The sequence below is a fragment of the Ipomoea nil genome, unplaced genomic scaffold (assembly GCF_001879475.1).
Source record: "Ipomoea nil cultivar Tokyo-kokei standard unplaced genomic scaffold, Asagao_1.1 scaffold2403, whole genome shotgun sequence".
Classification (NCBI taxonomy): domain Eukaryota; kingdom Viridiplantae; phylum Streptophyta; class Magnoliopsida; order Solanales; family Convolvulaceae; genus Ipomoea; species Ipomoea nil.
In genome coordinates, this window is record NW_017618831.1 from 557680 (window position 1) to 582659 (window position 24980).

General features: G+C 38.2%; 5 protein-coding genes across 14 annotated transcripts; 3 read left to right on the forward strand and 2 right to left on the reverse strand.

Annotated features, from left to right (window-relative positions):
- Positions 1–5128, reverse strand: LOC109152365 (armadillo repeat-containing protein 8). The gene is made up of 9 exons (XM_019300010.1): positions 4560–5128; positions 3520–4239; positions 2580–2675; positions 2419–2502; positions 1852–2086; positions 1605–1765; positions 1149–1427; positions 884–1059; positions 1–425 (listed from the first exon to the last, which is right to left on the reverse strand). The coding sequence occupies exons 1-8, from the start codon at positions 4920–4922 to the stop codon at positions 1003–1005; spliced, it is 1995 nt and encodes a 664-aa protein (XP_019155555.1). The 5' UTR covers positions 4923–5128; the 3' UTR covers positions 1–425; positions 884–1002.
- Positions 5129–6303: 1175 nt separating this feature from the next.
- On the reverse strand, positions 6304–9288 carry LOC109152366 (dicarboxylate transporter 1, chloroplastic-like). Its single transcript, XM_019300011.1, has 3 exons — positions 8094–9288; positions 7003–7224; positions 6304–6899 (listed from the first exon to the last, which is right to left on the reverse strand). Exons 1-3 carry the CDS (start codon positions 9156–9158, stop codon positions 6537–6539), a joined length of 1650 nt encoding a protein of 549 aa, XP_019155556.1. The 5' UTR covers positions 9159–9288; the 3' UTR covers positions 6304–6536.
- Positions 9289–11323: 2035 nt separating this feature from the next.
- Positions 11324–15865, forward strand: LOC109152183 (tRNA-specific 2-thiouridylase MnmA). Of its 2 annotated transcripts, none has more exons than XM_019299749.1 (10): positions 11324–11727; positions 12244–12318; positions 12416–12469; positions 12661–12739; positions 12824–12951; positions 13424–13507; positions 13598–13681; positions 13956–14107; positions 14330–14480; positions 14792–15865. In XM_019299749.1, exons 1-10 carry the CDS (start codon positions 11368–11370, stop codon positions 15233–15235), a joined length of 1611 nt encoding a protein of 536 aa, XP_019155294.1. In that variant the 5' UTR covers positions 11324–11367; the 3' UTR covers positions 15236–15865. The 2 variants fall into 2 exon arrangements, with proteins under 2 accessions (XP_019155294.1, XP_019155295.1); XM_019299750.1 differs by having other exon boundaries at positions 11626–11727; positions 12248–12318.
- An 892-nt stretch (positions 15866–16757) lies between these two features.
- On the forward strand, positions 16758–21584 carry LOC109152196 (origin of replication complex subunit 1A-like). 9 transcript variants are annotated; one of them, XM_019299776.1, is made up of 16 exons: positions 16791–17675; positions 17909–18044; positions 18364–18516; positions 18613–18756; positions 18835–18986; positions 19075–19174; positions 19284–19406; positions 19492–19653; positions 19741–19798; positions 19905–20083; positions 20206–20308; positions 20425–20495; positions 20601–20696; positions 20783–20859; positions 20960–21043; positions 21297–21584. In XM_019299776.1, exons 1-16 carry the CDS (start codon positions 16900–16902, stop codon positions 21358–21360), a joined length of 2478 nt encoding a protein of 825 aa, XP_019155321.1. In that variant the 5' UTR covers positions 16791–16899; the 3' UTR covers positions 21361–21584. The 9 variants fall into 9 exon arrangements, 7 of the variants coding, with proteins under 7 accessions (XP_019155322.1, XP_019155324.1, XP_019155321.1 ...); XM_019299777.1 differs by lacking the exon at positions 19284–19406 and having other exon boundaries at positions 16758–17675; XM_019299778.1 differs by lacking the exon at positions 18835–18986 and having other exon boundaries at positions 16793–17675; positions 18613–18707.
- A 994-nt stretch (positions 21585–22578) lies between these two features.
- Positions 22579–24890, forward strand: LOC109152417 (probable phosphopantothenoylcysteine decarboxylase). Its single transcript, XM_019300102.1, has 3 exons — positions 22579–22759; positions 22910–23260; positions 24265–24890. Exons 2-3 carry the CDS (start codon positions 22913–22915, stop codon positions 24556–24558), a joined length of 642 nt encoding a protein of 213 aa, XP_019155647.1. The 5' UTR covers positions 22579–22759; positions 22910–22912; the 3' UTR covers positions 24559–24890.
- Positions 24891–24980: the final 90 nt, after the last annotated feature.

The window sequence follows — 24980 nt, forward strand, 5'->3', positions numbered from 1 at the left end:
ATAGAAGGCAATGTACACTTTTACAAGACTTCAGCAAAAGGAAACCACAGGAGGAGATCAAGATTTGAGCTTTTAAGATTATTCCGAGATACAAAACTTACATACATTGTACCTTGTGGGGTGAGGAATAAGGATTCCCCACCCATACCCCATGAGGGACTCACTCAGCAGGGGTAAAATCGGAAATATGTAAAACCAAAACATAGAGAGAAGCATGTTGTCATGACGGGGAAGGGGTAAACTACACCTGTTGCAAACATTATACATACATAGAAATAACAATAGTTCTCAACAATCGCTAACCGTCGGAGAGGTCATGGAAACAAAACTCTTGAAGATGACCTGCTCAGCAAACATCACACACAACATAAGCATGCTCCCCCGTGAAGCTTCGAACAGAAAGATATTGTAGTAAATGCTTAAGCCTGCAAAAGAAATATGTCAATGAGAAATCAAAGTTGGCTCATCATGTTGTGAAGTATGTTGAATAGTCAATAGTCCATCAGTGAGTATTATATTAAGAAAATAGATATTTTAAAAATCATAATCAATAAACAGATTCCACCAAATGAAACCACATTTTGGCATGTAAGTCAAAAGGATTGGTTGACTCAGAAGATAACTCACGACAAAATATCAATGTCAATCATGTTTGGAAGGATATGGAAAGCAATCAGAAATTTCCAGTAACATAGTGTACTTTGAAGTGAGACAAGAGTCAACACAATATCACATTTGAGTGTATTTCACAAAAGAATTGGAACTCTGTATTTTGAGTATTTTCTGGAAGAGCATCATTTGATTATTTCATGCTGAGATGTTGCCATGATTGCAATCATTGTAAATAAAATGGTTGTAAATATTGATCAAGGCATAGGCATACCATGATCTTAAAGGTCCAGGTAAAGAAATGGCACTTTAAAACAAGTTGAAGCCCAAACGATCATGCTCCACTGGGACTGTTGTGCTAGCCATTCGATTAAGCATATATAAACATAATATTCATGCTGAGCCATCACCAGAAGTCACTGATTGCCCAAGAGCTGTTCTTGCTCTAAGCTGCAATAAAACAAAAAGTCAGACAGACTGAAAAAAAGACACTAATGATAATCTACATGTAGTTTAGTTTCAGTCAATTTGTAACTGACCTTCACATCCAAGCAGGGATCATTGACCATGTTCTTCAGTTGGGAAAGAACTCCTGAATTTCGTAGTTTCACAGCCCGATGAAATGCTCCAGGACCGCTTGGAAAAGTTAGATTTACTAAAGCCCAAACAGCAGCAGTGCGTAATTGGCTGTCATGACTCTGCAAGAACTTAAAGACCACTGAGTGGGTGTCATTAGACGAAGGTGGGAAAAGCTGGTGCATAACTGCTTCCTTGTGGAATTCATTTCCAGATGCTACATTGCCAAGGACATACATACCCTGCATTGAACATACATATTTTTAGTATTGCCATCTGCCCAACCTTGTCCCTATACTATGCATCAAGTCTCTGCTACCATATTATTGTCATATCACATCTCTCATATGCCCATGTTCAGCTACTTGCAAGAGAGACTATGAAAAATCCAAATCAGAGAGAAAAAGGAAAAGACTTGCCTGAATTAAAACTTCAGTTTTTAAAGCACTTTGCAGTTGTCTCCCTACAGCATGTAGCAGAAGAGCATCCTCAACAAAGACATAATCGATGCAATCTATAGGTCCATCAACAAGATTGCGAACAAGAGCCAAAGCTTGCTCTTGAACACTGGCTTCAGAATCTGCAGTGTCAGAATAGTTTATTTTGAAACCAAGAGAATTTTTCACTAATATATCACCAGGATGACAAACAATTTCAAACAGTTACCACAAATAAGACATCTTAACATTGGTTGTGTGAGTTCCAATAGGATCTCTTCCTTGCACCTGTTGTTTACAAGGAATATCAGATTCCTCAAAGCACACACTGCTTTTACCCTAATAGTTGAATCCATTGACCTTGAAAGTTGAACAAGCTGTTTCACACCTCCACATTGCATGAACATTGACTTATTTGCCGCAAAGTCAACCACTACATTGCTAATGGCACCAAGGGCGGCAACCTAGAAAATGAAGATTGAAAAGCAACCCAAACTTAACAACAACAATAATAAAAGACATGAAGAGCCAACTAATCATGAATGATCTCATAAAATATGCAATGTCTATGGTAACGAATAACGATTCAGGGTAACAAACTTATTCATAATTTAAAAAATCCAAATGTGTAGAGGGATGTGCACATGTGTGGATGTAGGACACTATGACATGAGGATAAATAGTAAATATACAAATAAAGAGATTGCCAATGCCATGAACACATCAGCAAGCTAACAGTAGTGCCAAAATGTAAAAATAGTGATTAGGTAACCAACATGGAGAGAAATGAAAATACCTGTACAATGTCAGAGTCGTCAAATAAAAGCTCAACCAAGGGGACTATTACAGTTTCTTTCATGAAACAACCTGCACTCAGGTTCTGAATAATACGTCGTTAGCATAAAGCAGTACATTGTAGACAAGATTCAACATAACATAACATAACATATTACAAACCTTGACTGAACGAGATACATTTTTCAGACAAATGCAAGCTGCAACACGAACTTCGGGACTCTTGGAGCTAAGGGCATCAGTCACAAGCTTCAAAGCCTGGAAGATAAAAAAGGAGTAACAGATGTTTCTTAGGGCATATTTAATTCTGTGAAAGCAGTCAAAATGGATGACTTTAATGCTTCTGAAATCTAGTGACAAGCTTCATACAGAAATACCTTGTTTTTCACTTTTTCTTGCACCATACCCTCCCTTCATTATATTCAGCATATTCCCACCAAAAACTTCTTACTATATCATCAAGTCAAATAGTATATAAGGATTTCGAATCAAGAGAAAAACTGATTAGCATAGAAGAGATGGGAAATTCTTAAATAGTCTATGTGATTTTAAAACTTCCTTTCTTAGTGCCCCTAAAGGTTATTGTTTCTACCATATCTTAGCACATAAAAAACTCCATCAGACCAGATGAGGTGGTTAAGGCTTTAAAATGCAAGAAAAATATCTAATCTTCAAAGTAGCTATAATGATAAGAACTACAACAATATTTTGTACAATCACATCTTGCAATCTAAAACACGTATGATTAAGGTGGTGTAGACTTACAGTTGAATTTGAAATAGATACAACGGCCACAAGGGAAACCATAAAAACAACCTTCCATATATGTTCGTAAAACTCTCCATTTAACTCTTCATGTTAACTTAATTCAATTTTTCAAGACACAGCAGGATAATATTGATCTTTTCCAAAGTCACGATTTATAATGCTTCCAAATTACTGGTTGAGCAAAATGATCATCTTTGATATAGCATTTCACAAAAACAGGAAACTGCTTAGATCAAGATTTCACCAATTTAATTCTCTCCCTTAAAGCACATAATATAGAATGAAGTAACCTTAATGTCAATAAAAATAATAGTATTATACTAAAGAATCAGACCTCTAATGATAGGAGCCGATCCTTACAGCATTCCAGCCTTGAACAGAGATCAGCTAATGCATGCAATATTCCCTGTGATCTCCTTGGTTGTAGTGAGCCCTTTTCCAGGTGTTTGCAAAGTCTATTAATAGCATTTGCTTCAAATGCTAATCTTTGTAGTTCCTCATTTTCTGAAAGTAAACTAGATAAAACAAAAGGAGCTTCATCCCCAACTTGACCAGAATCCTCAAGAAGTTCCAGTAATATTAATATCAATTTTCTTTTGATTTGTACATCCTGAAGATAAGAATGAGAAGTGTTTCTTATTGAAATCAAACATGTGCAGGCAAGCAGTTTTGTTCGAGAATTTTTATCCTTGGTTAACTCAATAACTGTACTCAAAGCTCTTCCACTTTCAGGTTCCATAAATTTCAAAATGACTTCGGGGTTTCCTTTCACAATTGTGGCCAGGGCTTCTAGACTAGCATCCCTCTGAACAAGAGAGCCTCTAAGAAGACTAATAAGTTTCTTTGTAACTCCAGCATCACTCAATGCCTTCTGTTCTCCACATGTCTTGCAAGAATGGGAGATTATACTTGCACCAAGTCCAGAAACATTTTCATTCTCACTGCTCAATAGAAAAAGGATAAATTCTACATTTTCCACTTGAATAAAATCATATTTTGGAGCCAGTCTTGACTGATAAATCAACTTGAGTGACCGTGCACCAGCATCCACAACCTACAGAATAATGGAGTAAAGAAGCAAAGATTTTAGAGCTAATAGAAGTCAACAATCATGTGCTCTTAATTAAACAGAAATTTGTGCATGAGACATCATTAGTGGAATTGTGTAGCATTCAATTGCATATCACCAAAAGAAAAAGGTAGGCAGCAATGGAACACATCCAAATAAGTGAGCTCAATTTACTAAGGCAGAGAAATTACTAAGTTTACAGAATTAAGATTTAATTTAATGTTAAGAGGGGACGTAACTACAAAATCACATGGAAGCAGTTAGAAGTGTTAAGCAAAATGGAGGTGCAGAAATATCAAAATCACCTTGTCGTTGGAATGATAAATTAGGCGGAGAAGGAGGGGAAAAGCTCCGGCCTCGAGAACCGCCTTAACTCCCGCATCAAAACCGCAGGAAAAGCTCCCAATCGCAGCAGCGGACTGAATTACGAGCGAATCGTGGATTTCTCCGCCGACCTGAGCGGACGCGACCGAGGAAAGAACCGAAACTACGGCGGGGACGGCACCGAGCTTGAGGAACGAGAGCTTCTTAGTTCGATTCCCGATTATCTGGTTCTTAACCTCCCGGAGCGCCTTGAGCTGAATCTCGGGGCTGGTGGAGCTCAGCCGTCCGATCAGGTCCTCGGTGCGGCTGTAATGATGCGGCGTCGGTGAGGCTGACGTCGGCATGGCGGTCGGGAGCGAATCGAGATGGAGTTCATGCGCCAATGAGAGGAAAAGGGAATCGGAGGTTTCGATTTGTTGAATTTTTGGAAATTGCGGTTTTGCTTCGAATGGGAGTCACAGGAGGTGGGCTGAACAGGACGACCCGATTCCAGTTTCGTCACCGCTCGCTGCGTCACCTGCAAAATATACCACGCACCCAACCTTTACGGACCCAATATAAGGCGGGTCATATTCTCATGCGGACAATATTTCTTGGATAGTTATGTTGTGCAGCTGCATAGAGATACAAAAATGACGTCGTTTTATTAAAAATGTGCATCTTATTTTTTTTTTTTTTTTTTAAAAATCAAGTTTGATTCTCCTCAATAGCATTATATTGTTCATTTATTCTGAAATTTTAGTTCAAAGATTCTGGAATTTTAATTCATTTATTCTAGAATTGTAGTTCATCGATTCTGGAATTTTAGTTTATCGATTCTGAAATTTTAGTTCATTCATTCTGGAATTTTTAGTTCATAGATTAGATTTTGGAATTTTAGTTCATTGATTATGGAATTGTAGTTCATCGATTCTGGAATTTTAGTTCATATGTTGTTGCTAGGAATCGAAACTGATTTTTTTTTTTTAAAGTGAGACGCGCGTTTTTAATAAAACGACGTCGTTTTTGCATGGTGCATACGGATGCACAGCATAATTTGCCATATTTCTTGTGTGATTAGTCACTATGAATGCACTCTAAAGTGTTTAAAAATGCACTATTAAATGTATTTCCGAACACTGTGTGATGCATAAAGTGTTTAAAAATGCACTATTAAATGTATTTCCGAACACTGTGTGATGCATTTTTACATACCTAATTGTGAATTCACATCGGTCCTCGCACGGAAAGTACTGTTTGCATTTGAACCAATATCTATTAAAGGCGGTTGAAAGTTTCGGCACTATGTTTTATATAAATTAGGAAAGGCGTTTTAGAGTTTTGGCACTATGTTTCATATAAATTAGGAAAGAAAATGTGAAATAAGCCTCTTAAATCGAAAATAAAATAATTTCATTTCATCTCCCTATTGACTCTATTATAAGGTAATATCAAATTTATACTTTCTCTAACTATAGCAACCTAAAGAGTCGATCATGTGGCCTTCCCTCACAAGATGCTTGGCTTTCATTTCATCTCTTAGATTACGAAAAAAGAATAATTGAGCTCTTACTTTTGAAGAAATATGTGTGCAAACTGCTAAAATGAATCGCACATTTTTTTTTTTTTGAATGGCAATCACACATTGTTTTAAATTGTCATTCCTATTAGTACACTACTAACCATACTATGTTCCCACCAGGGGCTATGATGAAATGTATATAGTGTTAAACTACATTATGCAAGTTTGACTTGAATTGAACCTGAATTAATCTCACAGTGTGAGGATATGAGAAAACTAAAAAATGTACAACTTGAAGTTTCTTTTTGTATAAATAATTCTGCATACAAATCTGAACTTCCAAGTATAAACAACCCCAACTATGTGCAAAAAGCATCATCCACTACATCTCTCCCCACTAAAAACTCAACCTTTCAAGGCAAAGAATACAAAACTACTTGCCCATCTAAAGAAGCAATCACCACAACCCAATGGCTTTCCACCAAATCCCTCCAACTCCAAGCCAAATGATAATATTAACCACAGAGACTAAAAACCCATACCCCCACCATTTGGCAAGTGGGACATAGTTCGCGCCATAAAACACGGGCGCGGATCCGATCCCATAGTGGGTGAGGCCGCCCATGATGTTCGAGAGGAACGACAACACCAGGGCTCCCAAGTACGGGGGCGTGCCAAGAGCACTAGCGACAGATAAGAATGCGGTAAACATGGCCCCAATGTGAGCAGCCCCGCTCGCAAAGAAGTAGTGGGAGTAGAAGTAGAGGAGAACTAGGATCCCGAACGATAGCTGCCATGATAGGCCTAATCCACCAACAACCTGAATCATTTTCCAGGTGAATATATGCATATATAAGTGATAAGTCAGTCATCAACTACTAATAATAACAATGAAGAAAGAATGCAGAGAAAACAAGTTAAACCTTGACAACAGTCTCGCTAAACCACGAGATTAGGCCATATTTGTTTAGATAACCCGCCATGGCAATGAGCGCCGCGAACCAAGTGAGGGTATCCCAAGCAACTGCTTCGGATAAACATTCCTTCCATGAGACTACTCCGGTCACCAGGAGGATAGTTAACCCAAGAATCGCGGCAGTAACAGCGTCTATATTTAACACGCTGCCAAAAACCCAAAGACCCACCTGGTAAAATGCAAACACAAGAAAACATGAAACAAAAGCTAGGCTTTGGTCTGTTAGAGGGACATTTATAAAAGAAATGCAATACAAGATTACTACATTTTGGTTGAGATCAAGGGACAATTCCTCAGAATTCTTGAGCTTTCTTGCAATGTCCCATCATTTGACAAATCCCTATTTATGCATCTATCTTGAGTTAAAGTGATGATTACTGCATATTGGTTGAGAATGAAGTTTGAAACTTTTATGATTTGCTGACATTTCACAAAGCTTTCATGCAAAACTAGGGGTGTTAGTCAAGTCCTACCAAATCTGTATAGTCAAACTCAAGCTTGACCAATTCAAACTCTAATTCTTTGAGCTGAGTATTAAGATATTCAAATTTAAATTGACTGGGCAACTCCAACCAAGTTGGTCAAACTGTTAACTTGATAATCACAAGATCGACTTACTGACCTTCTTAGTTTGAACTAGTCAACCTAGACTGGTTTACCTTCTTGTGGTCATTTGCCAACTAGGGTGAAAAGCCTGTGCACACCATCCAATAATGGTTGCAGACATGATTGCAGTAGCACCTAGGCAGACGACTAACTAAAAAAAATAATTCACGTGTGCAGCTAACTTAACTTGGTCGAATTCGGCCGAGTTAGGCGCCAGGCGGCTGCCTAGTCGGCCGAGTTAGGCGCCAGGCGGCTGCCTAGTCGGCCGAGTTAGGCGCCAGGCGGCTGCCTAGTCGGCCGAGTTAGGCGCCAGGCGGCTGCCTAGTTGGAACTACTCAAGCTCGAGCTCAACATTAACCGAATCGAATTCTAACATTTGTTGAATGGAATCCTACACCCTATGTGAAACACTGAGCCTAAAAAATGATTTACCGTAATAAGCAGAGTTGCAGACATTATGATCTCATTCAAAGACATTGGCCCCATCTTCTCCAATTTCTCTCTGGCAAGCTTAGGGGCATCAGGGCTACTCTTCACCGTCGGGGGATACACAATGTAGAGCAGCAATGGCACCACAAACAGCGACACCAAACCGGGAACGAAGGCGGCTTTGGCCCAATCCATCCACCCAATAGTCTGCCCTATCGTAGTGGCCGTCAAATTGGCGCTCAAAGGATTGGCCGCCATGCCCGTCAAGAACATGGAGGACGAGATTACAGACGTCTGGAAGCAAGTTAACATCAGCCACGCGCCCAATTTGTGCTCCGTCCCGTCGCCGGCGTTGCTCCCGCAGGCCGCGCAGAGGGACTTCACCAGCGGCAAGAAAATCCCGCCGGCGCGTGCGGATACGGAGGGAATCGCCGGCGCTAACAGAGCCTCGCTGAATACCAAACTGTAGCCGAGCCCCAGGGAGGAGCTGCCGAAGAGCGAGACGAACTGGTAGGCGATTCTGTTGCCCAGCCCGGTCTTGATAAACCCCCGGGCGAAGAAGAACGCGAGCGCGATTAGCCAGGGGATGGGGTCGCCGAACGCGGAAAACGCGGCGGCGAACGTGAGAGTTTTTGTCAGCACGCACGCGCCGAGGCCCATCAACGCGACGGCGCCGAGCGGCAGCGGCTGGGTGATGATTCCCACGATGGTGGCCAGGAAAATCGACAGCAACTGCCACGCGTTCCGGGAAACCCCGCCGGGCTGCGGGACGAACCAGAGAATCACCCCCGTCGCGATGGACGCCAGAAGCGGCTTAATCGCAGCGCCTTGCCACGGCTGAGCCGGCGCGGCGCCACCGGCGGCGGGGGCCGTGGAAGCTCCGGAAGCTGAGGCCTTTACTATATGATGCAACCGCTTCACATTGTTTCTTTCATGGTTCTTGAGCCCGGGAGTAATAAGGAGCTCGGTTTTCGCAGATTTAAGGTTGAATTGGAGGGGGCGATGGAAGGAGAGACGGTGTGGCCGGAAACGGGGGTTCACGGCGGAGGTGACGGCCAAAGACGCCATCACGGCGATGGCAGTCCGGGGGAGTGGAGGTGAGTGGCTAAGGACAGAGCAATCCTAGTGAGTGATAGAGACTGATTCAAATGATTGGAGAAACTGAGAAAGTAGAAGCTATTGTTTGTTTGAGTGTTTGGTTTGGTTTCAAACAAGTTAGTATACAAATATTTACTTGTTTACAAAACTAAATAAAAAAATAACAACACTTCCATCAAAGTTGATAATTTGGTTATTCTCTAAAGATTTTTGACAAGTTCAGTGTGGGAACTTCTTTTATTTGTTTGCTGAACTTATACTTGGAGAGGCTTTGACCACTAGAGGCACCCAATAAAAACATTGTTAGACCCATATTTAGAGAGAATTCAACCACGATTTGACTTCAAACGCTATCAGATTGTTAGATCTTGATTGTTTTGCCCACACGGACTTAGTTCAATGGCTCAATATGTCGTATTTGGGAGAAAAGACTCATGTTTGAAAATCGACAACGACAACGTGGCGATTTAGGATTATGCTCAAAGAGGCATATCCCTTGTGCACACTAACATTTGACCATGTTTGTTAAGTCATTGAATCACCGTGATTTGCATCCTCCCAAATATTCTATCGTGTCCGAGTGCAATGACCTTTGGGATTATAGATTCAACATTTTGGGAGAAGAAAATCTTTGTTTAATTTAGCTATATTTTTCCTTTAGGTTATTATATTGTCATTGCGTTTCTCCTTTTTTATCCTTTTTCTTATTACATTTTTGTAATTTAACCAAAAAAATTGATTTGATTTGAATTGATTTATATATTTGTATTATTTCTTAAGTCAATAACAACATTCAATAAACATGAAAAAAATATAAACATTACTATATATTAGTGTTGCAAAAATTGCGCCTAGACACTAGACGGTCGGCCTCCTAGGCGGTCCCCAAGCGCTTAGCGATTTTTTCAACATTGATATATATCCTAACTTGTGTAGTGATAATGTATAAGTGATATAGAATTAAATATTATGTATATCCATTAATAAATGATAAATATTTAAAAATAAAAAATAAAATAAAATAAAGTATTTAAAGTTTACCTGTGGCTGAAGTTTTTTTGAGGGTGGATTGGATTCGGGACCAACGGTGTACGATCCGACGACTGAGAAGGGAATCAGAAAACGGTATGTGAGTGGGCCAGCTGGGCTCTTGCGTACATGGTAACGGAGGTGGTCGACGGATCAACATAAACGTGGAGAAGTATGATTGGTGCGCGAGAGGTGAAATGACCGTAACGGGGCTGGAAGGGGTGAATGAGTATTGACCACAGAAGTGCACGTGCAGTGTTGACGGCGGCAACAAACGAGTGGCGACAGAAGGCAGCGTGAGGCGGAGGTGAACCGGCGTACGAAGTAGAAAAACCGACTCTTTTCCCGATCCAAAGGCCACAATGTTATAAGCGACTCAAAAGTTTTTTTTTTTTTTTTTTTTTTAAATTATAATGACTCTATTATAATGTTGTATACAACTTGCAAGATGATGTCTATCGGATGAATTTCAATTTGTAGTTAACACGAATCGCAATGAGGTAAAATAATTTAAATGACTTATAGTTAATCGGCTCATGTCAATAAGGCTTATAAGTTGCTCTTAGTAAGAGTCGAATTTGTAACATTGTGTTTAAAACATCTTGACAATTAAGTACTATAGAGTGACTTGATTAAATGCACAACACAAGACACAAAAATTCAGAATATAAGACACAATTACTAATTTGTTTCAGGTACAGAATTCATATCCTTAAAGTACAAAATTTCATAACACAATACACAACAACCCACAACATTAAACACATACACATGTACTAGGGTCCAAAATGTGAACCTTGGTACATGAAAATAACAATTGCTAATTTCCCCTAGGTCATAGGTTTATCACTTGAGGCAAATTATTCTATGAACCCAAATCAAAAAATACACAATTTACATACTAAATGTTTACAATTTACATACTAAATGTAATAATTCAAACTGTGAACATCAGTATTCTTGCAAGGTGGACCAGGTCCGTAGTATAACTACTGTGCACGTGAATATTGGGCTTGTGCTTAACATAGGATAATTGGGCCCAGTTTTATCTTATGGGCTAAAGTATTTTCTTAGGCCCAGATATCCAAACAACAAAGTCTATCTAGATTAGAGAATTCATCATCTCCCAACCCAAAATCCATCGAGAACGATGCTGAGACTGAGGGCGGGATCCGCCATAGCCACTCTTTCTCTCAACCAATTCCCATCTCTCTCTTCTCTGCGAGCTCCTCTTTCTCTCACACTCTCTCGTTCGCACGCTAAGGGGAGACTGCTCCGTCTACGACCACTATCCGTCTCTTCGTCCTACGCAGTTTCCACCAACGCGCCGCCGCAGCCGAGAACAGATGATGTTATCGATCCTAAATACCTCTCCTGCTCGCTGCCGGAGAAGAAGCCTCTCAAGGTGGCCGTTTTGGTCAGCGGTGGCGTCGATAGCAGCGTGTCTCTCCGCCTCCTCCACGCCGCTGGACATTCCTGCACCGCTTTCTATCTCAAAATATGGTTCCAGGTATGCGCACGTGTATATTGTAGTGTGTTGGGATTACTTTATAAGTCTAATTGTTGTCTGGATGCTCTGCTGCTATAATTCTTATCGTTGTTAAGCTCTGCTCCTTCAAAGTTACTGAAAATGGAAATGGAAAACAAAACCAGTAAACCATTTTTTATTTTTAAAAAGTTATTAACAAAAAGAGAATAGGTGCTCAGGGATTTGCATAATGTTGCTCTGTACTTTAGTGCAAAAAAAAAGACAAAACATTCTCTGATATTTAAGTGGAATTTATGTTGCCTGATTTGCATCCCGGAGGAATCACTTTCCTTTGGTAATTCACATTGTTTAACTTATTATGATACTCTCATTCATTTTATGAATAAACATCATTCTCATTTTTCTATGTTTTTCTCCTCTGTTTTTATGAAAAGGAGGCTTGGTTCTTATTTGTTTTCATCACAGTTACTAGCATATAATATTTTAGTCTTACATTTGATTATAAATTTTCATGTCTCTCCCCCGCTCTCTATTTAGGAAGACTTTGAGAACTTTTGGTCAGAGTGCCCATGGGAGGAGGATCTGAAATATGCAAAAGCTGTTTGTGATCAGGTCCAGCTTCACCATGTTTTCTATGCCTTCCTTTATCTGTCTGCCTTTGCAAGCTAAAAGCTTGTCCTTTCTAACTGTAAATGACACTTGACTTCAGGTAAACGTACCTTTGGAGGTAGTTCATTTGACCGATGAATATTGGAATAATGTGGTAAGTTATGCCTTTAAAACTTTAAATACCTGCATTATTTATGTTCTGTGAGTAATCTTCATATTTATTTGATTGTTCTATGAGGTTTTCTTGATGGCGTATTAGATAAGTATATATGCTCACAGAACTTGAGATTTTTAATTAAAGTGTGGGTGATGGAGTTCTTTGTCTTGCTGATTGATACTTTTCAGGTATCATATATTATTGATGAATATCGATGTGGAAGGACTCCAAATCCAGATGTCCTTTGCAATACAAGAATAAAATTTGGTTTGTAATACCCACCGTGACATAGCTATTGAGTACTTCCATTTCCCCACAACTTCATTTAAAGGAGATGTGTTTAATTTTCAGGTGCATTTATGGATGCTATAAGTGAAATGGAATTTGACTTTGTTGCTTCTGGACATTATGCAAAGATTGTTCATGCATCTTCGGATCAACCACATGAGCCTTCTGTTCTGGAATTGTCAAAAGATATGGTATGCATTTGAATATTTGATGCATACATACCTTTCTATGAACTTTTAGATGCTTTTAGATGATACTTGGAGGTCATGCTTATAACTGCACCTGAAGTTTATTGCAAGCCTATAAGTTGGCAAAGTTTCCAAAATACTGTCAGTATAGATCATTGAAAGAGTAAATATAAAACCTCACTAGCATTTTGAGATCTGACAATGAGTATTAAACTGACTCTAAAGCTACCATCCACTTATAATTTTTAGCTTAAAACTAACTTTAAATTAACACTTAGTTCCATCCAAAATTTGACTCTAAACGCTACCATAGCATCTTTATGTGTTCTATGTGTGAACATGCTGTTTATCTTGCTTTTGATACTATGGGTTATGTAACTATTTTGAAAGCTTAATTTCTTGTTTACTCCCATTCATTATTGTCTGTTTGGTGTTCTACTGAGCTCAGGTCTTTGTCTGCAATTTTCTGTTGCAGGTAAAGGACCAAACATACTTCCTTTCACATCTCTCACAGGCTCAGCTTAAGCGGCTTCTTTTCCCTCTTGGATGTATACCAAAGGTTAGGTGAGATTAGTATTTCTCATAAACAAGACAGTCATTGAATATTCCTTGACATGATAATTTTTCTTAATATATACACTATCTGCAGGAAGAGGTACGTAAACTTGCCAAATCATTTGATCTCCCAAACCAAGATCGTAAAGATTCACAGGGAATATGCTTCCTTGGCAAGGTCTGTATATCAGCACTTCCTTACCTGAAGCATTGATCTTTAATCTGATTCCTTTTCCATCATCTGTTAGGGACTTCCTCAACTTAAAGAGTTCACTCTACATTTTCCTGATAAACCCATCATAATCAAAGAACAAGTGAACATATTAGCTAGGATTCGCATTGCTTTCAAGATTCTTAAATCTTAAGGAATTACTTCTCAAGTGAAATTTCTTATTACATAATTCTTTTATTAATTCTCCTTCATCTCAGTTTTTATCTCCATTGTGCTGCAGATAAAGTTCAGTGAATTTGTTGCAAGACACATTGGGGAGGAAGAAGGGATTATATTGGAAGCTGAGACAGGAGATTATCTTGGAAAACACAGAGGTTTTTGGTTCTACACTATTGGCCAACGACAAGGTTTACGACTTCCCGGAGGACCCTGGTATAATCTCTCTCCAGAGCTTTCTCTCAAACTGTTTTAGTTGTCTCAACCTTGGAGTAGCTTTTCAATTTGATCATCTTGGTGCATTATTCTCATCTACAGTAACGCTAGAACATTATAAGTAGTGTCTACTTGGAAACAATGATTTCTAGTAATAGTTTGACTTAATGTTATGATCATGATGCAGTCTGTAATGTTTCATCATCTTTGTATCGTACACAGGTATGTTGTGGAGAAAGACACTACGAATAATGTAGTGTTTGTGTCAAGAAACTATTTCTCTGTCGATAAGAAAAGACGTCTATTCCGTGTTGGATCCTTGAAATGGCTTAGTGGGAGCTCTCCTGGAAATATTACTCAACTTCAATGCAAGGTATGTGAGTCTTTCTCTTAACTAGACATTCAGTGGGAATGAATGAGCAAACAAATTTAATTTCAAGAAATTGTCACAAAATTTTTATCACTACATAGATTTGAAACAAGTTGCGATGCCTGGAATTCTTTTATCATCCCCATCCTCTCTATTTCTTGTTGGTCAGAATTGTTGAATACTTCATCTCAAAGAGGATCAAACGGCTTGCTTATAGTTTAGTTTAGTTAGTGTTGTTGTAGACGGTCAACACTAGATTTAGAACAACATATGTTGATATTACATGTTCAATTTATATCTTTTCATCATTTTAGGTTCGTCATGGCCCCAATTTCTACAATTGTAGTTTGGCGATGGAAGTTGATGACAATGGTCAAGAAATTGCTGTTGTCCAGTTAACCGAAGACGATCAGGGTCTGGCAGCTGGACAATTTGCTGCATTCTACGATGGGAGGGCCTGTATTGGCTCTGGCGTGATCTTGGAGTCTTGGGACGATCAAGGATATCCTGTTTGCGAGAGGGCTCTTGAAATAGCAAGAATGGAGGATAAGTCCATGCTTGGTAAACCTGTGAAAATAATGGTTAAACCGGAAAATAGTCTAAAAGAATCCCATCACAAAGATCAAAGTAAGAATCCTGAACCCATTGATTCTGAAATTACATCCCAGAATATGACAACAATTCCCCATCAAGAAGAGAACCCCAGAGAATTAAATTTGCTGGAGTGGCTAAAACAGAAGTTGTTACAAGTTTTCTAGGATGTGTATATATATACCTACGATATATCAAGGTTGATCATGGCACTGACTCAAATTTGCACCTGCCATCTCAAGAAATGGACTCCTGCACTGGGTAGGAGCCGAAGCATGCTGGTTCAGGAACAACAGGCCGGGCTTTGACTCGCTGTACGCCTGTACTGTATTTACCAACACTTCTTGCATTCTTTGATGATTCACCGGCTCACCGCCATATTTCACTGCGATTACAGAGATCTTTGGGTAGGTGTTTTCGGCAGCAGTGTTTCTACCATAGAAGAGAAGAAAACATGGTATATAACAATGGTAATATAATAAATGCTTTTCTCTTGCCCTTTGAACAGAGTGCTGGTTTCTCCAGGGAAAATGCTGAAGGGTATTGCCCAGCTTGTTGATATGCTTCTTACAAAAATAGAGATAATAAAACAACTCACTTTTACATTTAGTTCTTAACTATTTATGTTCTCGATTATAATGCCACTTTTACACTTAGTCCTTAACTATTTATGTTCTCGATTATAATGTCGCTTTTACATTTAGTCCTTAATTATTTTTCTTCTCGATTATAATGTCGTTTTTACATTTAGTCCTTAACTATCTTTGTTCTCGATTATAATATTACTTTTACGTTTAGTTCTTAATTATTTATGTTCTTGATTATAATATTACTTTTACGTTTAGTTCTTAATTATTTCTGTTCTCAATTATAATGTCACTTTTACCTTTAATTCTTAACTATTACTCAATTAACACTTGAACGACAACTAGGATGTGCGTGGTTTTTTCTTTTTTCTCTTTGGAATTTATATTTATTATATTTTTCATTCTATTTCTGAAAAGATTTATACTTTAATGTGCTCTCTTTCTCTCTCACCAAATTACATTTATTTCTTTGTAAGGTAATTTATGATACATTAAATTGCAAAAATGTTAATGGCAAAAAAAAAAATGTTACTTTCACTTTTGATACATAAAATTGCAAAAATAATGATACATAATTTATTAAGGTGTAAATTGATTGCAATGCTTAATACATATTTTATTGGGAATAATGATACTTTGGAATTTTTTAAGGTGTTAATCGATACTAATTTCTAATACATATCTTATTGTGAGACACCGATACCAATATCTAATACATATCTTATTGTGAGTAGTGATACCTTCGAATTTGTTAAGGTGTTAATTCAATTTTTTTAAGGTGTTAATTAGTACTAATCCTAATACATATCTTATTGTGAATAATGACATTTTTAAAATTTTTAAGGTGTTAATCGATATCAATACCTAATACATATCGTATTGTGAATAATGATACGTTTTATTAATATGACTAATAAAATTGATGAAATTGATACATTAATTTTTTATAAAAAAAATTGGAAATAGCAAAAATAAGATCTTTAAAAAAAAATCAGCGGAATTGACGAATCTGTCGGACATTCGGACACTTTACGAACCAACGCATCTCCAACGGTCAACTCTTTTCAAAAAAACGCGCGAACAGTCTGTCAAGTTCGCGCCAATTCTCTCTACAGAACACCCCCATTTCTCCCTCCCCAGTCTCTCTGACCCCACCTACCCACCCACCCACCCTAGCTGATAGACGCCGCCGCCGCAGCAGCGACGCATTCCTGCCGGAGCCAGCAAGAGCCACCTCTCTGCAAATGGCTGAAACACCGAGCAGAAGATCTCAGAGAACCCCCAAAAAGCAGAAGGTGCCGCCGCCGTCCTTCTCAGATTCATCGCCCTCGTGCCATGTCCTCCCACCTACCCCTCAAACCCTAGACCCCTCACCTCGCCGCCGCTCTCTCCGCCTGACCTCCACCCCTCAAGCCTCAACGCCGCCTCCAGCGGCGACCTCTACCCGCAACTCCTCCCGCCGAAAGTCTCTCAAGTTCGCTTCTCAAAATGCAGGCAATTCGTCTAATCAGAAACAAACATGTGCTAATTCAACCCCTACCTTACCCTCCCCGGCCTCGCCTGAGCCTGTTCAGTCTAGGAGAAAGCGGAAATTGACTGAATTGGAGAAATCCGGTTCGGAGAAAACTAGGGCTTTGAAGACTGGGAGAAAGAAGGTTTATTACAAAAAAGTGGTTTACGATGGGGGTGAGTTTGCGGTGGGGGATGATGTCTACGTCAAGAGGAGAGAGGATGCGAGCTCCGATGATGAGGATCCGGAGGTGGAAGAATGCAAGGTTTGCTTCATGGCTGGGAGAGCAGTGATGATTGAGTGTGATGACTGCTTAGGTGGGTTTCATTTGAAGTGCTTAAACCCTCCTCTGAAAGAGGTTCCAGAAGGTGATTGGATTTGTGGATTTTGTGAGGCAACAAAATTGGGGAAAACTGTGCAATTGCCTGTCCCTCCTAAGGGAAAGAAAAGGGCTAGGACAGCAAGGGAGAAGATGCTTGCCAGTGATCTGTATGCAGCTCGCATTGAGAGGTAAAATTAAAAAAAATTAAATTAAATTTTAAATTCTTGAAAGGTTGATTTTAGTCATAAGGTTTGTGTGAGATGAAAGTAATGAACAAAGCAAATAACAATCAAATAGGTGATCATGTAGTGCCCTAGGATAGTAGGGATCATGTAATGATTTAATAATCAATTCTCAAGTGTGCTTTGATTACCACATTCTTCTTAGTGTATTAATGGTGAGCATTTTTTATGAATTTCAGTATATGGAAAGATGTAGACGGTACTTACCGGTTCAAGGCTCATTGGTATATTATTCCAGAAGAAACTGCTGCAGGAAGACAACCACATAACTTAAGAAGAGAGCTCTATCGAACGAATGACTTCGCAGATGCTGAGGTAATTTTCTTAAACACTTGCTCTGGTGGGTGTTTGTAATTGTTTTCCTAATTTTCTTTTGCCCGCTCTTGTTTTCAGATTACCATTTGTATCTTGTTTCCCATTGCGTACTTGTTATCATGAATGAAGAGCATTGATGAATTTATTTATTATTTTAAGATTAAGATTTTGCTATGATGATTTAGATCTGACAATTGATAATTCACCAAAACAGAAACCAAATCCAAGAGCATTGAGCATTTTAAGTAGAACATCTTTTATGGAAGAAAAAGATACATCCTGTATCAACTTTTAGTCTTCTAATGATTCTCTTCTGTAGATGGAATCTATCATCAGACATTGCTACATTTTGACTCCAAAAGAATTTTCCAAGGCAAACAATGGAGGAGATGACGTTTTTCTATGTGAATATGAATATGATATACACTGGCATAGTTTCAAGCGTATTGCAGACATTGATGATGGCGAAGAGGTAAGATCTCATCGAAAAACAAATGTTTATTAAGATCATATTATATCAATATTGGCTTGAATTTTGCTCTAATTGAGGTTCTTATGTATGCAATAGGATTGTGAGGAAGTTGAGAGTGATAGGGAGTGGAATTCTGCTGAAGGTTCTGGCTCAGATAGTGAAGATGATGTAGAATATGAAGAGGAGAATAATCATAATTTATTGAATAGAAGACAATTACCAGCTCATCCATTGGCCGCGGTATGCTTGCATTTATAAAGCTCAATACTTGATATATCCCAAAGAAGAAGACTAATTGCTTCTCTATCATTACTGTAGAATTCACGAAAGGGGCGAATTTTCGGACTTCAAAAAATAGGAGCAAAGAAAATACCAGAACACGTAAGATCCCACAAGTTCACAGAACTTGAAAAAGCAAAAGCAACACTTCTACTGGCAACTCTCCCCAAGTCTTTACCTTGTAGGAATAAGTATGTTCATATTTGATCACAACTTGAATGAATTCCGTGCTGTACATCTCTGACATAATTATTACTTATATAACATTATTTTACGCAGAGAAATGGAAGAGATAACTGCATTTATCAAGGGTTCCATATGTGAATATCAATGCCTAGGGAAGTGCCTTTACATACATGGTGTTCCCGGGACAGGAAAGGTATTCTTTAGATCTAGGAGTGTACTTACAATAGAACTGCTCTACTAGCTATTAGAGTTATTTTGATCAGATTTAACTCTTTCTTTTATCCATCTGTGGCATAGTGCAGACAATGAGTGTATTATCAGTAATGAGGAACCTCAAATCTGAGGTAGATGCTGGAAGTATTAAGCCTTACTGTTTTGTAGAAATTAATGGTCTAAAATTGGCTTCACCTGAACATATTTACAGTGTAAGTACTTTAGCTTATCCTAACTTACAATGCCAGGAATCAGTGATATAACATTTTCTCTAAAGTAAAATTATATGGTTTTCAGGTTATTTATGAAGCATTAAATGGACATAGAGTTGGTTGGAAGAAAGCTCTTAAGCTCTTAAATGAGAGATTCTCAAATGGAACTGAGCGTGGCAAAGAGGATAACCGCCCCTGTATTCTTCTTATTGATGAACTTGATCTTCTAGTAACCAGGAACCAATCGGTAATTATGATCATCTGAATTAGCCTACATTAGGTTTCTGTAAGCCTGGAAATTGTATATCCATCATTCTTTCTCCTCTAATGACAGGTCCTATACAACATTCTTGATTGGCCTACTAAGCCACATTCAAGACTAATTATTATAGGTGCGGGCATATATTACTTTCTGTGTTTCTCCCCATATGGAAAATCCTCATTGTGATAAAATATGTAACTGCTCTTTTATTTATTTATTTATTTTGGCTAATTCAGGAATAGCAAATACTATGGATCTTCCAGAGAAGTTACTTCCTCGTATTTCAAGCCGTATGGGCATACAAAGACTATGCTTTGGTCCCTACAACTACCAGCAACTTCAAGAGATTATTTCAACTCGCCTAAATGGAATAAATGCCTTTGAAAAGCCTGCAATTGAATTTGCTTCGAGAAAGGTCTCATTAATGTGTTTGACTCTGCTGCTTTAAAACATGTTTGATAGCTGACATCTTATTTATTCTTCAGAGTTGATTGTAGAAACTTATCATTTTATTGTGCATTTTGTATATAAAATCAGGTGGCAGCTGTTTCAGGTGATGCTCGTCGTGCATTGGAAATATGTAGACGTGCTGCAGAACTTGCAGATTACCGTGTTAAGAAAGTTCATTCTTCTGCAGCAGGTTTGATTTTGACCACTTAATTTGTCATGTTTTATGTTGTGTTAGTTTCATATATATATATATATATATATATATAGGTGTGGAATTCTATTGACTTTATCTTTTTATATTTTCAGGAAAGGAACTAGTTGGAATGGCTGATGTTGAAGCAGCTATTCACGAAATGTTCCAGGCTCCTCATATTCAAGTGAGTCAAGAATATATGGATTCTTCCTTCTATAAGCTTGCTGAAGTGCTGATTTATTTGGTACTTCAAAGTCTAATGTATACTAAACTTTTTTATGTTCTCCAGGTGATGAGAAGCAGCTCTAGATTTAGTAAAATCTTCTTGGCTGCTATGGTTTATGAACTTCATAAGACTGGAATGAGTGAAACCACATTTGAGAAGGTCAGTACCTTTGGTTTCCATATACGCGTATGTCATTATCTCTTGAAGCTTTATGCGCATTTTCTGAATATTTCCTCCAATTGCAGTTGGCAATGACTGTTTCATGTCTTTGTACAAGTAATGGTGAAAAGTTTCCAGGTTGGGATTCACTCCTAAAAGTTGGGTAAGCCACAATACACTTTAATTTGATTAAGCACTAAGCATTTTAATATATTCAACTTTTCTGAATTCTAATCATCTGTGTTGCTGGGATGGTGTGACAGATGCATGCTTGGAGAATGCAGAGTACTATTATGTGAACCAGGAGTAAAGCACAAACTGCAAAAGTTACAGCTCAACTTCCCCAGGTTAGATTCCAAGATAACTCTAAAACAGCAGTTATATTATTGAATTTGAATTATAATAATTATAATAATATTGAAGCTAGATTTGGTCGGTTTACCTTCTCATGGGTCTAGGGGCAGGGCAGGTTAATGGGGTTAAGATATATTCTGACAAAACCGGAAAACCTGGGTTATAAAAAAAAGAATTATAATAATCTGAACCTGAAAGCAACTTGAAACCATGGCATAACTCTTGTTTTTCATCTGTGTACTGCAGTGATGATGTGGCTTTTGCACTTAAAGAAAGCAAGGATCTCCCATGGCTGGCCAAGTATTTGTGATTCAATCCAGGAAAAGCAATGCATGTTGTATTGTTGTTGTGTTTTACCCCTTTTTGTACCACCATTGTGCAATAAACATTGGGTCTCAGAACATTTTATTTATTTTTTCATTTGAATTATTTAATCACAACTTTTGACCCTGCCATTGGCATTGTTTTTGGTAACAATTGATCTTTGAACAGTTGATCTTTGAACATTCTTTGTATTTAATTTGATTCACAATATCATCTCGTTCACCCTTTTCTCATTATATAATAAACTTGATATACTGCATATCAAAGTTAATACGGAGTATAATTTTCCTTTGTTTGGTTCATAGAAAACATTTTCCTTTTGTTATTTACCATCATTATTATTATCAAAGTGTCTTTATACTTTCATTATTCTTTATAATTTTAAACTCAACAAAACAATGAAATTTATATTTCGAGTAATTTCTTTTTCACCAACCAAACAATAAAATTTATTTTTTATAAAATCTCAATTCCATTTTCCTTCAAATATTTTCCAGTGAATCAAACGGGGATGTTATAGTTACAGGTCTTTAGTAAAAAAATGTCACCATTTAAGCTGCATGGGTAACTCAACCGGTTATAAGTACAATATATTTGAAATTTAAGAAAAATTACAGATATATTTCGGTCAAAGTACCTATGAAGTCCCTGTACGATAATGTTTTGTTCAATTTAGTCCTTCTAACTTTATTCTGTTCAATTTAGTCCCTCTACTTTAAAAAGTGATAAAACTAAGGACAATTGTCCAAATCTCATTACGAACATGGTCGTAATTATTTATTTTGGACATACTAATTTAATATATTGGTGGTAAAAATAAAATCTTTTAAATATTTATAAAGTAATATATGAGTAGGAATATAAATATCATCAGCGTCACGTAACCTAAGTTAACGATAATATTAACATTGTTAACAATTGTCCTTAATTGCACCACTTTTAAAAGTACAGGGACTAAATTGAACAAAATAAAAATATAAAGACTAAATTGAACAAAACATTATAGTACAGGGACCTCGTAGGTACTTTAACCATATATTTCACATATGGAATTTTAGTATAATTTCCAAAAAAAAAAGAAAGTATAATTTCCTTAATAGACTATTTTTAGTTTTTTTTTTTTTTTTTTTTTTTTTTTTTTTTTTTTTACACTTAGAGGGTAGTTTGGTATTTTTGTGCACCTCTGACTGTTGAACTGTAAAAATGTTGGAAAGATCGAAAAAGACAAAACCCTAGAACTGTATTTCTCTCCCTCACTACTGTCTTCCACAAATCGATTTCTCAGGAACAACGTTAATGTCTCCGAGTTGTTGTGGATGACGACGACGACCAAACTTGCTTCAAGATCCTAGAGAAACCATCTCCGAAACTCTTCCTACATCGAGGTATCAAATCCATACTTGAATCTTCCTAATTTTCAATGCACCCATCTCAATCGCACAATGGAATTCAGATTAGGAAATGGGAATGCGGTCTTAAAATTTTCATTTTTTTCATAGATTTGTGAAGTTGTGAACCTAATTGGTATTTGATAGGTTATGGCACAATTGGGGGCTGGTGTGGATGCAGAGATGGAACAAGCTCCGTCAAACACGGCTGCCAGGAGACCTCGGATACTGCTAGCTGCGAGTGGGAGTGTTGCTGCGATCAAATTTGCGAATTTGTGCCATTGCTTTTCTGAATGGGCAGAAGTGAAGGCCGTCGCGTCGAAGGCTTCTCTGCACTTCATAGATAAAACTTCACTTCCAAAGGATGTGGTTCTGTACACAGATGAGGATGAATGGTCAACTTGGAAGAGGATAGGTGATAGTGTGCTGCACATTGAGCTTCGCAGGTGGGCTGATATTATGGTCATTGCTCCTTTGTCGGCAAATACACTTGGCAAGGTAATATCAAGTTTTGATTTCCTTGTTGATATACATTTTTTAGGTTGCCCTGGGTGGCAAAGGATCACAAGGAGGTAAACCAGTTTAGGTTGCCCTTGGTGACAAAGGATCACAAGGAGGTAAGCCAGTTTAGGTTGCCTTTTGTGGCAAAGGATCACGAGGTAAACCAGTTTAGGTTACCCTTGGTGGCAAAAGATCACAAGGTAAACCAGTTAGGTTCCCCTTGGTGGCAAAGGATCACAAGGAGGTAAACCAGATAACCAGTTTAGGTTGTCCTAGGTTGCCCTTGGTGGCAAAGGATTACAAGGAGGCAAACGAGCTTAGGTTGCCCTGGGTGGCAAAGGATCACAAGGAGGTAAACCTTCTTAGGTTGCCAAGAAGTCCAATAGGCTGTTGGGAGTCCAACTTGTAATCTTGTGGTTACCAAGTCAACTGGCCAACTTGGCTGGGGTTGCCCCCATTATATCCTGGTTTCATTTTCATATGATAGAGATGATGTATGGCATAACTTGTTAGTCAATTTGCTTGTATTGGTTAATGGCTAAAGTTTTACCAAATTTATATTGTTGTTTATAATGATGGAATGGATAGTAGAGTACTAGAGTGATCGATGGATCCTGCATCACCGAAGGTGTGATGAAGGTAGATCTGAGAAACCATCTATCTGCTTTGAAAGAGGTTTCAAGGGTTTGAGTTCATGGCCTAATGGATCAAGGGATTAACACTTGGTCACTACTTCAAACCAAATATTTGTTCGAAGTAATTGAAACTAATAAGAATTTATTATCTTTAATCTGGTGTGGGTTGGTTTCTCCCCAACCGGGGCAGCCCGTGCTTGTGGTCATCCCTCAGGGAGAATCCCATTGTGCCCACTAAGGGTGGGCATCTGCCTGCCCCTCAAGGGTGTCCTGCTTTGTGTTGGTCCCTGGATTGAGATTTGAGATTGAGATATCTGAACTGTCTACGTGGTTCTAACATCATATATTACTGGCGTCATATTGCAGATTGCTGGTGGATTGTGCGATAACCTGTTGACATGCATTGTGCGGGCATGGGACTATAACAAGCCACTTTTTGTGGCACCTGCCATGAATACATTCATGTGGACTAATCCTTTCACTGAACGACATCTTATGGCTATTGATGAGCTCGGAATTTCTCTTATCCCACCAGTACCCAAGAGACTAGCTTGTGGAGATTACGGGAATGGAGCAATGGCTGAACCTTCTCTCATCTTTACAACCGTGAGACTCTTATTCGAGTCCCGCTCACAATCCGGTAGCGGCAACTCTGGATGAACATCTCATGTTCATACTACAAGTCACAAACGCTTTCTGAGAATGAAGCTTTTGGATCATGATATGCAAACCGGGCATTTTACCGTTGTCTTCTAGTTAGTCGGTGTGTTCCAAATTTATAGGTTTTAGAATTTAGACTACTGATGTTTACTTTAGACTTGGTATAACAGCAGGGCAAGTGAACTTATCGACTCTTATTGTCTACACTCCTAAGGGATATATGAAAGTCTAGCTGCCTCAAATGATGCTTATTTCTACATATGTAAGGAGTACTGTAATATTATTGAACAAAAGTTTAAAAATTTTCAACCAGCCTTGATTTGTCTGCTTAAGCCTTAAGTAAATTGTTTTAACCAACTATTGAGTATGTAACATATCAAATATAAATGTGTAATTTCATTATCAGAACTTTAGTTAAGCTT

What these genes read in the sequence shown, in the direction of transcription:
- LOC109152365 (XM_019300010.1), bottom strand. Translation starts at nt 4,922, where the DNA reads ATGCCGACGTCAGCCTCACCGACGCCGCATCATTACAGCCGCACCGAG. An exon ending in ATCGGCTCCTATCATTAGAG is followed by an intron (nt 2,676 to 3,519) that starts GTCTGATTCTTT and finishes TTTATCTTCCAG; the next exon opens with GCTTTGAAGCTTGTGACTGA. An exon ending in ATGTATCTCGTTCAGTCAAG is followed by an intron (nt 2,503 to 2,579) that starts GTTTGTAATATG and finishes CGTATTATTCAG; the next exon opens with AACCTGAGTGCAGGTTGTTT.
- LOC109152366 (XM_019300011.1), bottom strand. Translation starts at nt 9,158, where the DNA reads ATGGCGTCTTTGGCCGTCACCTCCGCCGTGAACCCCCGTTTCCGGCCA. An exon ending in CTGCAACTCTGCTTATTACG is followed by an intron (nt 7,225 to 8,093) that starts GTAAATCATTTT and finishes GCATTTTACCAG; the next exon opens with GTGGGTCTTTGGGTTTTTGG. An exon ending in TTAGCGAGACTGTTGTCAAG is followed by an intron (nt 6,900 to 7,002) that starts GTTTAACTTGTT and finishes AAAATGATTCAG; the next exon opens with GTTGTTGGTGGATTAGGCCT.
- LOC109152183 (XM_019299749.1), top strand. Translation starts at nt 11,368, where the DNA reads ATGCTGAGACTGAGGGCGGGATCCGCCATAGCCACTCTTTCTCTCAAC. An exon ending in CAAAAGCTGTTTGTGATCAG is followed by an intron (nt 12,319 to 12,415) that starts GTCCAGCTTCAC and finishes ACTTGACTTCAG; the next exon opens with GTAAACGTACCTTTGGAGGT. An exon ending in TGGAATTGTCAAAAGATATG is followed by an intron (nt 12,952 to 13,423) that starts GTATGCATTTGA and finishes TTTCTGTTGCAG; the next exon opens with GTAAAGGACCAAACATACTT.
- LOC109152196 (XM_019299776.1), top strand. Translation starts at nt 16,900, where the DNA reads ATGGCTGAAACACCGAGCAGAAGATCTCAGAGAACCCCCAAAAAGCAG. An exon ending in TCTTTACCTTGTAGGAATAA is followed by an intron (nt 18,987 to 19,074) that starts GTATGTTCATAT and finishes TATTTTACGCAG; the next exon opens with AGAAATGGAAGAGATAACTG. An exon ending in GTGTTCCCGGGACAGGAAAG is followed by an intron (nt 19,175 to 19,283) that starts GTATTCTTTAGA and finishes GGCATAGTGCAG; the next exon opens with ACAATGAGTGTATTATCAGT.
- LOC109152417 (XM_019300102.1), top strand. Translation starts at nt 22,913, where the DNA reads ATGGCACAATTGGGGGCTGGTGTGGATGCAGAGATGGAACAAGCTCCG. An exon ending in CGGCAAATACACTTGGCAAG is followed by an intron (nt 23,261 to 24,264) that starts GTAATATCAAGT and finishes GTCATATTGCAG; the next exon opens with ATTGCTGGTGGATTGTGCGA.